Raw genomic sequence first — 18120 nt, 5'->3', positions numbered from 1 at the left:
CGCAGACTAAATGGGAGATCCGCTCCAGGTTTTCCAGCCAGCCCTGTCCCTAAATTTTCAGCACCCCGGCGTATAAGAGGACCCCTGACTTTTGAGAAGATTTTCATGGGTTAAAAAGTAGTCTTATACGCCGGAAACTACGGTATATTAAGCCATGAGAAAAGATGGTTGAGGGATAATAAAATAGCACTGTTCAAAAACCTGAATAGATATTACATAGAAGGTTAAAACCTGTTCTTTCCTCCATGGAAAAATGATTTAAATTACAGAATCAATCAAATTCTGACTGAATGTTATGAAAAAACCTTCTAACCGTAACATCAGTTCAGCAGGGATCTAACTAGCCCCTTCTCACTTTATAAAATCCTTGGTTCTACTCTGTGATTCAGATGTCTTGGATTACAATTTCTATCATGACCATGACAGAATTCTCATCCCATAGAATCTGGAATCACTGGTTCCTCAGCCTGAAACTAAATGACAGGTTTCAAATTTTCATTTTATGTTTATACTGTACGATATAGTCGAGCAATCAATTGATACTGTAATTAGGAACTACACTTAACACTGAGGATATCCTAGTGGGAGGGGCGATGATACAAAACACAGATGTTAAGAAAGTATCTTTAGTAAATATAGAGTAGATATATATCCATACTTCAAATTATTCTTGGCAATAAAATAATACAAAATTAATTCTACTTACAGGAATCATCCAGTTGGCTAAATCACCATATTTAGATACCTGCATTGCCCCAAGCATAGTTAGATCAACATGTCCCCTGTTAAAACAGCAAAGCACAAAATCAGTGCACAATTGGAAAAACTATCACACAGAGAATTCTGGCACACTAGTTACTTTAATCCTCAAGATATTAAAAAATTAAATAGCAGTGAAATTAAAGAATTCCTTGTTTAAAAGTATTTGAATAAACACATAAGACTGAAATTCCAAAGACATTTATAGAAGACTATGTCTGTCTGAACTCAGTAATAGATTAACATGTGGCATTAATTGAATACCTCACAATTGGCTGGGATTCTAAACCATGATATATAAACCACAATAACTGGGTTCATGCAAATTGCTAAGCCAATAACAAACAAACCAGTACCTGGTGGCTGGTACCAGAGACTTTGATTAGCAAATGTTATAAATAAGCAAATGTAACATTTAATAAATAATAACGTGTGCATTGCATATTTAGTTATGAAAACATCCATACTAAGAAGCTCAGTTCATAAAATAGAAGGATTTATATAAAGAAGAGTATGTCTGTCAATTTTTAAGCCTGCTGGAGTTGCTAATATAGCTCAAATATCTATCTATGTATGGTTGTTTTGATAAGCCTAAAGTCCCTTTGAGATGGTTAATTAATAAATTCAACTAGCAGCTGGGACAGTGCCTTGGACAATTAGTAAAATTAAGATAATTATTACAAACCCTCGAATCATTGCAAAAGATTCATCACTAGAGAAGTACGAAGCACCTGGCAGTGCAGTGACTGTTTCTTTACCTGAAAAAGAAATTAAGCATAAAACCAGAGAAATTTCCAGGGTGATACTGGAAATCTATTCTGCCAACTTAACTCATTTCAACTTTATTTATTATAATTCTTAATTAGTACAGAAAGAAAAACCATTTCCTCTGCATTAAATAGAATTTCCTTGCAGTACCTCACTGTGGAAAAAAATGATTACTGTATTCAGTAAGGAGAAAAAATGTACAGAGGATGTACCACCTTCATGGCACCTATTCCAGTGTTTGAGAAAAAAAATGAGTACAAAATGAGAAACATGTACTCCTTCAAGTACTTGGCATCTGCCCCAAAGAGAGTGCTAAACTCACTTGATACTTTGCATTTTTTATCAAATGTTTTAAATTTGATTTTGTGTGGGCGTATTGCAAATGCCCAGGCAACCATAGATCCTGGGCTGCTGACCATTTTCCTCTATGAAATGCAAAAATGAAGCCAGTGAATCAGAAAATGATAGTTACGGCTTCCGGTTCCGGACTTTCGGTGCTCCCAGACACGCGAGGAAATCACTCCTGGTGTCACCTGGATTTCTTCATTGGGAAACCCCTGTAAAGGGGTCGAAAGTCGCCCTGGAGGGGCGATGAGCGCGGGACAGGTCTCTCCAGTTGGCAGTAGAAGGGCGGCTGCCCTCCCGTCGGCTTGGAGCTACTCCCCGAACCGAAGAAGAAAGGATCGGCCATTCCCATGGCCCATCATTTAGCCGTTTCTGCCGAAGCCAAAAGCACAACAAAGCACTTGAAAGCACTTGAAAACTGGGTGAGAATTGCCTTCTTGTTTTCCTAATTGTCTACTTTCCCTGTCAAAAGTTTCTTGAATTTGCTTCAACTAAAGAATTTATACTTCAGAATATAACAAAATTGGAAGATATTACTATTGAGACAGAGGAATATAAGCAACAACTATCCAAAGAACCGACAACTCTAAAAGTACAAGGAACTATCACTATGGCAAATAACCTTAAGGACCAACAACAAACTATGGGAAAACTTAATAATCAACTTTTGACTCCATCAAAAGAGCCTATAATTTTAGAAGTATACTATGTACACGATAGTGACACTAACATAGAGGACGTGGAAGATCAACAAAGACAGTTTTCTGAAAGCCTGGACAGCCAAGCATTAATTGCAAAATTGGATAAGACTCTTTACTTAAAGCAGATGAACCCAGACGGAAGAGGAACCCAGACCGAACTGAACATAAAGTTTTTAGAGCAAATACAGAGACTAGAACTAACAGGGCAACAACATAATGATTCCAAATGGTCGGGTTTTTGTGGATCATTGATGGCTAGATGGCCTCCTTCGATTCAAATAATATGTATTGGAGCGACCTATCTGGCAATTCAAAGGCCTTGGTTTGGAAACCTGATTGGCAAAAAAAGAAACCCAGAGTTAGATTTAAAAACTGAGTTCTTAGAGAACCATTAAAGGTTATCCTTTTAGTAATCAGTGATCTATTAGGATCTAAAATAGAAAATGTTTATGAGATAGTAGGCTTATTTTAGACATTATAATTTGTGCACTGGCATAATGGAAATTTGGTTTATAGATCCCACCTTTGATGCTAAAAGACATTTGATTATTCTATTTAAGAATTAAGAATTAGCTAAAATTTAAAACAGAATCTGGTTGTGTATAAATAGTTGTAGATTGATAAACATAGGCTGTGGTCCTGTTAGTAATGTAATGATGTATTAGGATGTGAAACAGATGATGTTTATTAGATAGAACATAGCTACTCAGCCACTGCGTACATGTTAGATGCTATAGTTTTTGCTGTAATGAAATAAGGGAAATTTGGGTTGTGAATATTATTTGGGATGTTAAAGGCTAAATTTCAATAATATAATTAAAATTAAAATTAGGTAAACTTTAATAATAGGACATAGATATATTTCAATGAAATTGAATTGACAATTTTTTCAACTGACCATGCTATTTCTAGAAATTTATTAGTTTAAACTGGCTGTATGAAATGTTAAGGGAAATTGAGGATGTTTTAATAATGTAACCTGAATTATGTACTGAAAACTCTGTTACTGAATCTCTGATTACCCAGTCATCATGATGCTTTCTAAATACCGTATGTAGATTTTAACTGAAAAACCAATAAAACATGTTTTTTTTAAAAAAAAGAAAATGATAAGTTACATGGTTCATCTTTAAACACAGCTATTTTAGCACAAATACTGTACAGAAAATGAAGTTCAAAAGAGCTGAAGGACTGTCGTTGAATGTACTAAATAATGAAGTTGGGAAGTTTGGTTTAAAGTCCTTTTTCCAAAAATAAGGCTTGCTCAAAGCCATGAGGCAGCTACCTCAATGGACTGTTCGGGTGATAAACAGGGAGGTATAAACTACAATTGAGAGAAGGATCCAAGAACACCAAGAAAAAGGAAAAGCTCTGTGTGAGAATAGTTTCACAATAAACCATCACGAATTAGTCAGAGACCCTGATGAAAAATCTCCAGGAAATAGAACTGCCCAGTTCAACCACTTCCATTTAAACAAGTCTCTCTTATGCTTCATTAAGTTTTGAAAAGGCAGAATCATCTCCTAAAGAGAAGCTTAGAGATAAAAATACTGAGGTAATGAATAATAATTGTAGTAGTTTATCAGGATGGAGATATTCAGTACTAAATTGGAAGAGGAGAAAGAATGGTATTTGGGATGTTTTCACTTTGTAACTTGGCGACCATAGTTAAGAATTACCAGAGATATTCCAGGTTGAGTTAAGAAAAGTGACTGGCAACAAAAAAAACATATGACGTACATGTAGACTACATCCTCCTAGTTTTGTGTGAATCCTGAATTTCTTGGTACCCAAACATGCAAAAGTTGTTATTTTGATATGACAGAAGACAGAAGAGGAAGTTTTTTTAAATATTTAGTTGGAATTTAATCTTACTAACTATATTTAAGTGGCAACGACATTAGGTTTAGTCTTTGCCATGGGTTAGGGTTTGCTTTATGGTGTATGACACACTACTAAAAGACCAGGTAGATCTTTCGCTCAAAAAATAATAGTGTGTCCCCTATGTTAAAGCTACTTCTGCTTCTACATCTCTATATCCAGAAGATTTGCTCCTGGTCCTCCCCATGTATTCTATCTGGAGTAAGACAATAGGTTGCACTAATCTCTCTGAATGAAAAATCAAGATAGAAATGTAAACAGCAGAGGGGGGAAGAGTTACCTGCATTGATGAGGTCAGGGTCAACTTCATTTTCATACGGATAGGGTCCCTAATTCAACAACAAAAATAACAAATATTGACTCTTTATTCTAACCATATATTTGATAGACTCATCCATAAGTATTAACCTTCCCAGCCATGTTTACAGCATCCTTGAACAAATTGTTTCCCTCAGCTGAACTACAGGTCCCATTTTACATAAGGGTATGACAGGAACTGTAGTCCTATTTATCTGAAAGGCCTTGGCTGGAATAGGCTAGTGAGTGGGTTTCTGTATTATCTATGTTCTATCCCTGTGGTGGCAGACCTATGGCACGTGTGCCTGAGGCGGCACGCAGAGCCCTCTCTGTGGGCACACGCGCCATTGCCCCAGTCCTAGGCCTTCAGCTGGGTTTTATAAAACCTTTTCGTTTTAGGCCTCCACCGCCATGTGCAAAAAAAAGGTTCAATCAATCAATCAATTTCAACTTCTGGTGGGAAAAAAAAGATCTTGCAAAGTTGGAACTGATTGATTGAACTTTTTAGTCCCACCCAGTCTGCTGTTACCACTGCAGCCACGCCCACCAATGGGCCACCCTCATGCAATTGACCACACCCATGCAATGGGCCATGCCCACCCCGGCACCCAACAATACATAACTGGGTTTTGGGTTGCAGTTTGGGCACTCAGTGTCTAAAAGGTTCACCATCACTGTTCTATCCTTACCAAACCAAGGATGCCATTTTCACTCTGCAGATGCACAGTTATATCCGGACTGATGAAGTTGCTGGCAAGTAGAGGAATGCCGATCCCCAAATTAGCTGTAATTAATTAAGTTAAGGTTCCATTCAGCTTTTATCTACTTTGCTTGTTTAGTTGTGCCTTCAGAAACAAGGAATCAAAGAACTTTCACTGTAGCTAAAGGATACCATACATGCCATCTTCAAATTCAAGAGCTGCCCGCCTGATAATCCTTTCTCTTACATTATCACCACTTTTCTTCTGTTTGCTCTGGGAGTCCTCAGCTTTGCGAAGTGATAATCTCTAAGAAAACAAGGAGAGCAAGAAGTTGGTGTTTCTTCCATGACATTTGGAACAAGCAAATGACAACAGATGCTCCTTTACACTCAGGTACTTTAACATAAAAAGAAATAGTATTAGGTGGCCTGGACTATTTATAGCAATTTTCTCTGAGTTGAAAGTTGTAGTCGGTTTTTGAATAAAGTCTTGGGATCTACATGCCAAAAATATCAAATGAAAAAAAGGTCGAAAGCTTAATTTGATTTTTAAATGCTCAAAGGTGGAAGGACTCATAAATACGTACAATGGTAGAATGGATAGTGAAGCTGGTGAAATTAGCAGAGATGACTAAATTGATAGCTTTGATGAAAGATTTTGGCAAATTTTATTTCTACTTGGAAACCATTACTGGACTTTTTGAGAGAAACGGAAAGAAATGAAAAGCTGATTTTGGGATTTGATGATTAGTATTATATGGGATTATCAAAAAGAACATAGGCAAATGTTAACCTTAGAATAAGACTTTGATGCATTCTTCTATACATACCTATATCAAAATAGTAACAATTGTTTTCCTGTTTTCCTTATTTTTTTCTGCACTTTTTACTTTTATTGCTTCCTGACCCATTTTCTTTTTCTAATTTTCTATTGGTTTGTTTATCTTTTAACTTTGCATCTTTTTAAAATTTAATTAGTTATTAAAATGCTTACTTTGATTTTTTTTAAAACAAATGCATTTAAATAAAATTAAAAATAGACAATATATCTGCCCAAAGGGACAGAATGGAAGAAAGTTTGCACTGAATGTTGAATGAAGCAGAGAGGATCTGGATTAAACTAAGCAGAGGAGCAAATGCAGACAATGCTATTATTCATGTCTATTATCATCATGCAACCAAGGAGATGATGCACACCATGCATTCATAACAGCAGAGGCATAATGCTAGACTTTAATTAATTGAACATCTGTTAGGAGACAAATTCAGCCTAGCAAGACCTCTTGCTTTTTACTTTTTAGAGTATGTAATGTGTTCTCTGTATATAGTATATATTACATTGCATCGTTTATATCTCTATAACCCTACCCCACTATCCTTTCATTTATCCTATATTTAGAAAGAAAAAAAGAAAACAACCTTAAAACATAGCCCAAACAAAATAGAGCGCCTTGGTGGAGCAGTGGGCTGATGCCTCCTTAAGTAACACCAGCTGCCTGCAATTGGTGCAGGTTCGCATCCCACCAGGCTCAAGGTTGACTCAGCCTTCCATCCTTCCGAGGTAGGTAAAATGAGGACCCAGATTGTTGGGGGCAATTAAGCTGACTTTGTAATAATGCCGCTTGGGGGGGGGGTGTGTGAAAGCCCTAATAAGCAGGCATATACATAGAATGAAGGCTACTGCTAAGCTTGTAAGCCGCCCTGAGTCTTCGGAGAAGGGCGGGATATAAATGGAATTAAAAAAATAATAATAATAAGGAAACACCCACAAACAATTTTTTGCTGCATGGTTCAGCATGAAATGAACATCTTTGAATTTGACTTCTTTTCCTGATATAATTTCTGGGTGTGAGTACCTGACTTTTTTTGATTCCCAGGAATTGCCTGGACATGTCCTTGCACCTCTCTCTTTGCAACATTTTTTAGATTTGGTTTCCCTTCTTAGGGCTCAGAGAATGACTGGTCCACCGTCACTCAACTGGCTTCATACTTCATTTTGACCTTATTGGCAGTGATTGGGTGGCTCTTCTGATCACTGCAGAATTTGTTCATTAATTTTCAAGATCCCCAGGAAATTGTACAGGATCTGCATGCAGCCCTGAGGCTTCAGACTGTAAGTCTATGCTTTATGCTAAGTTCTGTATCAGCTGTAGGCTAAGGAGATCTCCAGAGGGTCCCATCTTGATTACACCATTGTAGTACACAGAAATTCAGATTTTGTCCAGGAAGGAGTGCCTAGATTGCTCTGTAGTCCACAGCTGTTAGGGTGGGAGGGCTTCTCTTCTAATTGATAGAAGTCAATAGCCAATTAGATTAGGGGTGACTTCACCGCTAATCTAACAAGAGAAGCATCGAGGATAATCATTCCCTATTCTGAGATCAAAGAACAAGGAAGGCAGGTTTAATATTACTGCTGAGCTAGACAATATTTATTTATTTACAGTACTCACATTTGTTTTCTACTCTCCTCCCTAGAATATGAGTGGTGAACATCAAGCAATAAAAACAGAATATTCTATTATTCTATAATAATAGAATCTCAAAAGCTCAAAATTATTTGTTAGTGTGCATTCTCTTCTGCATTCCACAATCACTGCTATGTTATGGATTTAGTACCAATCTGGGACAACTGAGACCCAACAGTGTCAGTTATTAAAAGGCAACATTCTGTTCCAAGAATTGGCAAATTCAAGAACTCTCAAGTGTGTGTGTGTGTGTGTGTGTGTGTGTGTGTGTGTGTGTGTGTGTGCACGCGCACGCAAGAGAAAGGGAGTGTACAAATTAAATTTATGCAATTTAATTTGGAACATCTGGAGAATATTATAAAAGTAAGCAAATAAAATGGGAGGAGGTGAAACCTTCACCCATCCCCATGGCTTGACTACTGCTATGCATTCTACATGGAGCTGCCCTTGAAAACCACCAGGAAATGTCAATTGATCCAGAATGCAGTAGCACACCTCTGCTTCATGAATTTCACTGATTGCCAGTTGTTTCAAGTTGCTAGTTGTTACCTATAAAACCCTACATAGTAAAAAAAAAAGCCTTATTACTTGAAGACCGCCTTTCCCCCCTCCTCCCCCCCCAAAATAGCATCTGCTTGACTGATTGGATCTGATAGGGTTGGACACTCCAATTCCTTTAATTAAACAATGCCATCTATTGGGATCCCGGAAGTGTGCCTTTTCTATAGCAGCACTACTTGAGGTTCCCCTGAAGATCTGGAGGGAGTCTCAGCTGTTGTTCAAAAGAGCAGTGAAGACTTTGTCCTTCATCCAGGCCTTCGGCAAGGGAGAATGAGGCTCCTCGCTTCATTCCATCTGGTCTGTCACACTTGCAAGCTTTTATTGATTTTATTGTAATTTCTTTATTTGATGGTTGCAAGCTCCCCCAAATCATTGGCAGCTGGGTGACATACAAGTTTAATAAATAAGAATAATCCAGTAATGCTCCACAATATCAGTCCTTTCTCATCAAATCATTCCATAATTTTTTCAAGAAGAAATGCCAGTGAGTATATTATTTGCAAGAGGTAAGCAAAATGAATAATTCCTAAGAATTACTCAGATGTAGACTCTACTTCTTTCATCCCGACAACCAGCTTTTTCTAAGCAATCCAAGCCTATTCAAAATCTTTTCCAACGTCAGCTTCAAGATAAGGCTGAGGTAGGGCCCCATCTTCCTGGAATAATGTTCCAACATGTACTAGACTTAAAATTTGCAATGGTAGCTCAGAAAGGAAATACAATACTCGTACACATGCATACACACATGAACAACACAACTTTCACCCTCATTCTCCAAAATGAATGTCAAGAAATATTTGTCGTGATTCAACATAATCACTATATTAAGACAGAAGATGTCGGCCCTACAAAGTAGATCAAAGAAAGAAACAGACGCTACGCAAGCCTAAAACTATTCTGATTAGAATGGATGTAATAAGGGAACCTTGCAAGTGTGAATGTGTTACCCTCCTCCCTTTTTTATGTGCTTGTAGTCTGACTTATACATTTTCAGAAATCTTTATGTATGTATAGACTTAAGCCATGTTTATCTTATTTGCTATGGTAATAGATCTCCTTCTCTCTTTCAAGGCCATCCTCTAAGCTCTCTACAGAGGGCAAGAAATCTTCCAGCCTCAGTGTGAAAATCAACTCAAGAATAAATCAAATATTAATTGGACTTTTGATATTCCATTATTATTATTAACATTATTACCAAAAGTGCTGGTGTCATACCGGAGAACTGTGCAACAGATGTTTGTCTGTATGAGGTCCCAAGAAGGGTGTGGCAAGCTTTGAGCAATTCTCAACTTAAAGTGATTTATACTGAGACAGTAAGAGCCAGTAAGCAAAATAATCCACTTTAATTATTGTAAGGAGTTGCAGCCATCAACCTGAATCTTTGGACTGTTGCAGGGTTTTTTTAATCATTAATTGTCCTGGTGGAATAAATCACTACTTGGTCTAATTCAAGACAGATGGTTTTATTTAGCAGAAAAGATTTTCAACAGTGGTTGCAAAAAGGAAATGAAGTTTTATCATCTCCATGGTTGCAAGAACGGTGTCTGGGGGAGCCCTGAATATTCCTGTATGCCTTATGCAGAGTTGTGGGTCAATGGCCAGGCTGCTACTGTGATGTCCAGGGACAAGGCTTCTGGACTAAATCTGCAGCTTGTTTTCTTGGTCTCTGCTACTTATTTGAAATTTGAATGTCAAAAGCATAAATATCTTAACACAGTTATTGGGAGGGAAGGGAATGGGGTAAATAGAATTTACGTAACTCTTTGGCTATTTTACTCACACAACTGCAATTGGGCCAGATATATGACTGCAATTATTCCTCCTTTAATAAGATAAAGGCTATCTTTCTTAGCCATGCCGCCTAGTTAAATCTGCTTTATACCAGAATCCTCACCCAGCAGGCATGGAAAACTATATTACGTCCAATATAATTTCTATCTGAAAATGCAATCAGCACCTTATAGATGGAAGCTGTTTTTATAGAGTCTTTCTGCAGTTCCTGCTCCCTTCAACACCCCACCACTCAGTAAACAAGAAGCTTGAAGTTTTGTTGTCTATTTACCAAGAAGGATCTCAGGGAGGATTAAAAAATTGAGTAAACCCAATCAATCCAAGCTGCAACCGTGATCTAGGCTATATAAAACATTTCAAAACAGAGGAGAAAAAGAACAGTCACATGGGTGAAGGAAAACAGACTTGGGAAAAAGAAAAGGTGAAAAGTAGTTGAAAATGCAGCTGAATAATAAGATGGCAATCGACACAGAGACCTCTTAACTAAATGTGAAGAAACAAAGAAAACTGCAGGGATTTGCTCAGACAGTCACCAGGAGTCAACATTGAGGCAAAGGTGAAGGCTAAAGAAATAAAGGAAAATAAAAGAGAGGAAGGAAGGAAGGAAGGAAGGAAGGAAGGAAGGAAGGAAGGAAGGAAGGAAGGAAGGAAGGAAGGAAGGAAGGAAATATTAGAAAACTAGGCTCAAACTGGGATTGTGAAGAGCTGTTTTTCAGCAGAATTAAAATGTTTTTGGCATTTTTGTGAGTCAGTGTTTACTCCTGGTGATTGCCTGGACAAGTCCCTGAAGTTTGTTTGGCAAGATTTTTCAGAAATGGGTTGCTATTGTCTCTTTGCTAAGACTGAGAGAGAGTGACTAGCTCAAGGTTACCCAGCTGGCTTCATGCCCAAGGCAGGACTAGAATTCATAGTCTCTCAGTTTCTAACCTGGTATGCCAACTGTTGCACCAAACTGGCTCACATTTTGGGCACTACCAAATATAAAAAAGAGAGAGCAAAACTCTTTGTCATTCCACGGATCTCTTCCTTTTGTAAGCTTCTCTTAAGGAAAAAAAACAAAAAACAGTGGCATGGACACATCTGCTATGAACCAATCATTTGACTGCAATTGCAACAAGTAAAGATTACAGTACCAGATGATGCATCTATTTATGGTCTAATTTCTTTTACAGAATCCAGGATAGTATACATAGAATTCAGAGCATTTTCAAAGTGAGACACCAATGAGGTCACCTCCCTCTCCTCACCCCTCACCCCTCCCAATATCAGCACATTTGATGTATTATAAAGTGGCTGGACAGACCACTCCAGACAGCAGGTAACCTTAACACGTTTATTAGAACAGAGCGAACAAGTAATAGGAACACTTGGCTATTTATAGTCTGGTGCCGGTCGAATAGTCCAATCACTACCCGGTCTTCTTCCCGCTTCTTTTCTCCTCCAATCAGCTTTGCGGTTCGTTTGACAGTTCGGATCCTCGTGCGGCGGCTTGTGTTATTTTGACAGCCGAGAGCTGTCAACTCGTGCGCATGCGCGAGTCCGGAGTTTTGACAGCTGTCAAAACTCCCTCGTGTTCCGCTGTCAGCGTTTTACCTCATGTACCGTTTGTTAATTGTTTAACCTTATGAACCATTGACGTTAACATATTAACTGCCCCCCCATAACTGTATTCTGTATACATATAATACACCCCTTACCCATCCCCTGGTTGGTTTCCACCCCCATGAGTTTGTTTGTTACTTCCTTCCCATTCGTAGTCCTGCAAATATGTGGGTGCTTTTCGTAATCGGCCGGATCGTCGTAGGGAAGCCTCATTTCTGGGTTCTGGTTCGTCTTGTGGTTGATGTGGCCCTGCTTCTTCGGCAGGTGGAATACTTGGTATGACGGGAGGTAAAAGGGGTTGTTGTGGTGGTGGTGGTGTAATTTGTGGCTTGCGGATACGTAGTTGGTCGACATGTCGGCGTAACTGGCCTTGTGAGTCTGAGTGAATTAAGTATGAGACGGGGCCGGTTTGTTTTATTATAACCCCCTCAATCCATTTTTGGTTGCTGGTGTAATTTCGTGCCCAGATGGTTTGGCCTGGAGAGAAGGTTCGTGGTAGTAGTGTTGGGGGTTCTTGGTGGTTAGATGTTCTATCAGGGTGCAGACGGTCTAATCTTGTTATTAGTCTCCTGCCCCATCGAAGCTCCGCAGGCGATTTTCCGGTGGTGGTGCCCGGCGTGGTGTGTTGGGCTAGGAGAAATTGACTAAGCCGCTGGTGCCAGTTTCCTTTTATGAACTTATTAAGTGCTTCTTTAGTGGACCTTACCATAATTTCTGCCATCCCATTCGACGATGGGTGGAATGGCGCTGACGTCACCAGCCTAATACAGTTCCTCGAAGCGAACATCTGAAATTCACGAGAAGTGAATTGTGGCCCATTATCAGAAACTATGACGTCTGGCAGGCCATGTGTTGCGAAAACTTTTCTAAGTGCTTGAATAGTGGAGTATGATGTAATTTTATTTAAGGGAATCACTTCGAGCCATTTGGAAAAACTGTCAACTATTATTAAGAAATTCTGTCCTCGTATTGGTCCCGCAAAATCTAGGTGGATGCGGGACCAAGGATTTTTTGTCGTTTCCCATTTATGAACTGGGGCCTGGGGTGGTTCACCTCTCGTTAGTTGGCAAGCATAACATCCCCCTACGTGTTGTTCTATGTCTTTGTCAATCCCAGGCCACCATACATAACTCCTGGCAAGAAGCTTCATTTTGACCATCCCTGGGTGTCCCTCATGAAGGGTTCTTAAAGTTTGTTGTATGTTTGAATGTGGTATCACCACCCTGTTTCCCCATAATAAACAGCCTAAGTGTGAGGTTAGTTCTAATTGTTTGGAAAAAAATGGACGGAACCTTTCCTCTGGGCACTTGTGAGGCCATCCTGTTGTGACCCATCGCAGGACTCTGCTGAGCGTGTTGTCCTTAACGGAGTTGTCAGCAATGATTTTTGCTGTTAGGGGGCATTCTGGTAGTTCATTGATAGCCAGTATGCCGCCTGCGGGGGCTGGGTCTGGGTCGAAACGCTGTATTGGAAGTCTGCTTAAACAGTCTGCATGTCCAAGTTCCCTGCCTGGCTTGTATATCAGTTTGTAAGAGTATGCTGATAAGAAGGTTGACCAGCGCAGGATTCTAGGGGATAATATTTGGGGAGTTGTTTTATTCCAGGTAAAGATGCCTAATAGGGGTTTGTGGTCTGTGAAGATAGTGAAAGGTCTGCCATACAAATAGTCGTGAAATTTTTTAACTCCGGCCACGATGGCCAGAGCCTCCCTATCAATTTGGGCGTAATTCCTTTCAGTTTTAGTAAGTGTTCGGGAATAGAATGCGATGGGTCTTTGAGTGTCATCCTGGTCTAGGTGACTTAAGACGGCTCCTATTCCATATGGAGATGCATCGCACGCGATGCAGACAGGGGCGTCCTCTTTGAATAAGGTGACAGTGGAGCTTTTGCAAATAATGTTTTTTAGTGACTGGAAACTATTCTCGTGTACTTTTGACCAGGACCAGGGGCTGCCCTTGTCTAATAATCTATGAAGCGGTTCAGCAATTGTAGCCTTGTGGGGCAGGAAGGCGTGATAAAAATTTAATAGTCCTAAAAACGCCTGAAGTTCTTGTTTGTTTTTGGGGCTGGGGGCTGCTTGAATAGCTTTTAGTTTGTCATTGGTAGGGTGGATGCCCTGGGCATCGATTTTATACCCGAGGAATTCCGTAGACGGAACTCCTATGGAGCACTTTTCTCTCTTTAGTTTAAATCCGGCCGTTCTGAACCGGTCTAAAACAGCTGACAGCCTGTCAGCTAAAATGGCTTCAGTTTCTCCGGCGATGAGTACATCGTCGAAGTAAGGGGAAACTCCTGGGATTCCTTTTAAAGTTTTTTCCATGATACTTTGAAATATGCCTGGGGCTGCCGAAATGCCAAATTGTAGTCTTGTCACTTTAAATGCACCGCGGTGTGTGACAATTGTCTGGGCGACCGCAGTGTCATCTGTCACAGGCAACTGCAAATACACCTGCGTGAGGTCTAATTTCGCAAAAATGGCGCCTGAGCGAATAGAAGCTAGGACATCTCTTACTGCTGGAATGGGGTAAGAATGGGCATTAAGCGCTAAGTTCACGGTCCCTTTATAGTCAGCGCATATTCTGATTTGTCCATTAGGTTTTACTGGTGTTACGATGGGGGTTTCCCAGCTGCCCCCTTCCGTAGGTACTAAAACCCCCAGCTTGACGAGGCGTTCCAATTCATCCTCAATTTTTTGTTTGAGGGCGAAGGGAACCCTCCTGGCCCTAATTTTGACAGGTTGTATGGCGGGGTTTAAGTTAAGGTTGATGGGCGGACCTGTATATTTGCCTAAAGAACCGTCAAATACGTCTGCATACTTTCTGCAGACGGCCTCGAGGTTTGACGTTTGTACCGCGTTAACGCCAGTAATGGCGATTCCTAAGGGGTTAAACCAATTTAACCCTATCAGATTAGTGCGGTTTCCACTGGTGACTATTACTTCTAGGGGTCCCTTGAATTTTTTGTACTCCACCCAGACCTTAGCTTTACCCTTGAGCTGAATTGGAGTTTTCTGGTAGTCTGCCAATTGAACCTGAGGAGGTTCTAACGGTATTATTTTTTTACTGTTCCGACAGACTTCCCTAAATGTCTTAAATGAGATTAGTGTTACAGCTGAGCCTGAATCCACCTCCATATCACAAGGGACCCCTTGCAGCCTAGTTTTGATTTTTACCTTAGGGCTCAAATTGTGCACCCTGTCGATTGCCTCTATTAACACTTCTGGCATTTTACCCTTACTGGCTCGGTAGGAGATCGTACCTGGGGTGGTAGCCTCAACTTCATGCAGATTGTCACGGGGGCGGCTTCGGCAGACGGGTTTGATGTGGCCCGTCTTGCCACAGTTGTGGCATTTAGCGCTCTTAAACCGGCAATTGGCCCGGGCGTGGTTGCCCCCACAACTGGCACAGGCGTTGCGTTGTTCACTTGGCGCGAAGTTTCTTGGCTTGGGCCGGACGTTGGTGTCACTGCGCCTGTTTTGCCTTCTTTCCATACGGCGTTGTATGGCATCCGTGTCGGTCAAGTCTATGGATTCTTCGTCGCTGAAAGATGCTTCGTCCTGGTGGACGCTGCTCTGGGGTTCCGTCACTGTTCGGTTGAGGGACTTCTTATGGTTGTCCTCGTATGCCAAAATCTCCCGTGAGACCTGGGCAAGCGTCATCTCAGGTTTTGACGTGAGTTTCTTTCTGAGGCGTTCGTCTCTCAGGCCGATGACCACCTGGTCCCGGATCCGCTCTTCTAAATCAGGGAAATTGCAGCTTCGGGCGGCGTGCCGGACTCCTGCGATGAAGTCGTTCGCAGCTTCATCCGGCCGCTGTCTTCGCTGGGCGAACTGTACTCGCCAGTACAGTTCCGAGCGAGCCGGCATGTAGTGTTTGCTAAGCCGGTCGATGAGTTCAGCATATGGGACCTCGGTAATCGGTACGGGGCTGAATAGCCCGACAGCAGCATCATAGACGGGTGGCCCGCTGATGTAGAGAAGGGCTGCTGCTTTGGCTCTGTCATCCGTGATCTTGCTGACGAGGAGAAACCCCTCGACCTGCCCCAGGTGCGATTCCCATCGCTCGGGGTAGTGAGTGTCGAATTCTCTCACTCGTCCGAAATTAGCCATGCTGTCAAAGTTCGGTGGTCCGCTTCACTGTGGAAGTTAAAACTTCCAGTGACTAGCTCAGTTGGCCGGAACTGCCTTCCTGGCCGTGACTTCAGCTCGTGAAGCGGATCCCACCTTCGTCGCCAGTAAAGTGGCTGGACAGACCACTCCAGACAGCAGGTAACCTTAACACGTTTATTAGAACAGAGCGAACAAGTAATAGGAACACTTGGCTATTTATAGTCTGGTGCCGGTCGAATAGTCCAATCACTACCCGGTCTTCTTCCCGCTTCTTTTCTCCTCCAATCAGCTTTGCGGTTCGTTTGACAGTTCGGATCCTCGTGCGGCGGCTTGTGTTATTTTGACAGCCGAGAGCTGTCAACTCGTGCGCATGCGCGAGTCCGGAGTTTTGACAGCTGTCAAAACTCCCTCGTGTTCCGCTGTCAGCGTTTTACCTCATGTACCGTTTGTTAATTGTTTAACCTTATGAACCATTGACGTTAACATATTAACTGCCCCCCCATAACTGTATTCTGTATACATATAATACATATTACATACCCTAAAATATATCCTGGGACCAAAGTTATTCTTTAGGAGTGATACTCCCATAAAGGAATCAAAGATTACCACTGTTCCACAAGGAAATGACTTTTTAAGTTATCTGCTGTCTCACACATGGCTTTGTACAAAGCATAGATCAGATTTGACTTAAGAGATTACCTGTCTCTGGAGACTTGGGTTCAGCATATGAAACCGTCCCCCTGGTTCTCGCTTAAATCACTAAATGCAAGCTAACATTGCACGTGGAAACATTTTGCAAACACACCCATATTCACAGACCAGTTCCAAACCCACCTAAGAGTTACCTCAATTCTTTTTTCATACTTGTCCCCTTTGATGAGACGATGGACGTAGATTTGGGGGACATGGATATCTTCCGGGGCAAATGACCCTACATCAACAATTTCTTCTACCTGGAATGATAGGAAAATAGGAAAGATAAAGACAGAATTTAGTACAGTATACCACATGACTTCGATAAGAATAAGGAGACTGCAGCTTTCCCTTATTTAGCCCACTCTCCCAGATGTGCTAGTACTACAATGCCCAGAAATATTAGCACACAGTCCAAAGCTATACTTGATGTGAATTATGGGATTTGTCATCCCAATACACTGAAAGACAGTAATTTGAAGAATAAACCTAACTCATATTCTAATAAACCTAACTCATGAAAGTGGGAAATCTTAGTTTAAAAAACATCCTTTAAACACAATGCCAATGAATTACTGCCTAAGCACAGTCTTCCCCAATACTAATTAGTTGCTATGGACCATTTACCACTAAGATCTCTACTGTTTATTTCTAATAAACATATGGATTATGTTTCTAATAAACATATGGATGTAAATGGTTGCATATGGTCTCAGATGAGCAGAGGTAGAGACAATAAATCTGAGTGAAGATCAGTGAAAAAACAAATGTGCAATTATCAATTTGACCGGCACAAAACCGACAAATGCTATTTTTTTCCATTCTGCCTTTGCCTACTACTGGTAATGATCACTATACAGCAGAAAACCAAAACAGAAAAGGAAGTCAATGAATGTTATTATTCTCAAAAATCATCTGTTCCTCATTCACACAAGCCATTCATATAATATCACCTTTAAGGTCTGAAAAGGAAAGATAATTGAACAAAACAGAACAAAAACCAGATAATTCTTAACCTACAAACATATCTAATAAGTGTACAGCATGAACCACTGCAATCCATTTTCTGTGACCTGGAATTCCTGGATTAAAATCTGTGCTTCAGGCCAGGAAGTACCTGTTCCCAGTAAACCCAGTGAGCATCTGTTTGTAGTAAATACCTGTTTAACTCTGATAACTTAGTAACATCAAGTTAGAACTTATGCCATTCATTCTGTGAGTGCCCCCATAAAATATTCTCAACAGGCCTAATATACCACCATCCCAAAAGATTTCCATCCAGAGCTGGACAGGAAGGCACAGGCCTAATAAGTCAACCTTTCCTGACCAGGTGGCCTCAATTGTATGGAGTATACAACTCCCAGAACCAACTAGTTCTACTTCTAACACATATGCAAACAAGTTGGTGAAGGCTGTATTGAATCATATGAAAATATTATGAAATTG

At 40.6% G+C, this 18120-nt stretch overlaps 1 protein-coding gene across 1 annotated transcript in view; it reads right to left on the bottom strand.

The window, feature by feature from the left end:
• OXCT1 (3-oxoacid CoA-transferase 1) overlaps nt 1-18120 on the bottom strand; it is a 77834-nt gene that overhangs the window by 24209 nt on the left and 35505 nt on the right. Inside the window, exons 8-13 of the mRNA XM_083356823.1 lie at nt 16827-16934; nt 5644-5758; nt 5441-5535; nt 4735-4783; nt 1445-1517; nt 707-782 (exon numbers count right to left, since the gene is read on the bottom strand). Coding sequence (XP_083212949.1) covers nt 707-782; nt 1445-1517; nt 4735-4783; nt 5441-5535; nt 5644-5758; nt 16827-16934 — 516 coding nt within the window. The remainder of the gene's footprint in view (nt 1-706; nt 783-1444; nt 1518-4734; nt 4784-5440; nt 5536-5643; nt 5759-16826; nt 16935-18120) is intronic.

This window comes from Vipera ursinii (assembly GCF_947247035.1).
Source record: "Vipera ursinii genome assembly, chromosome: 2".
NCBI lineage: Eukaryota > Metazoa > Chordata > Lepidosauria > Squamata > Viperidae > Vipera > Vipera ursinii.
This window is presented reverse-complemented; position numbering and strand designations above follow the sequence as displayed.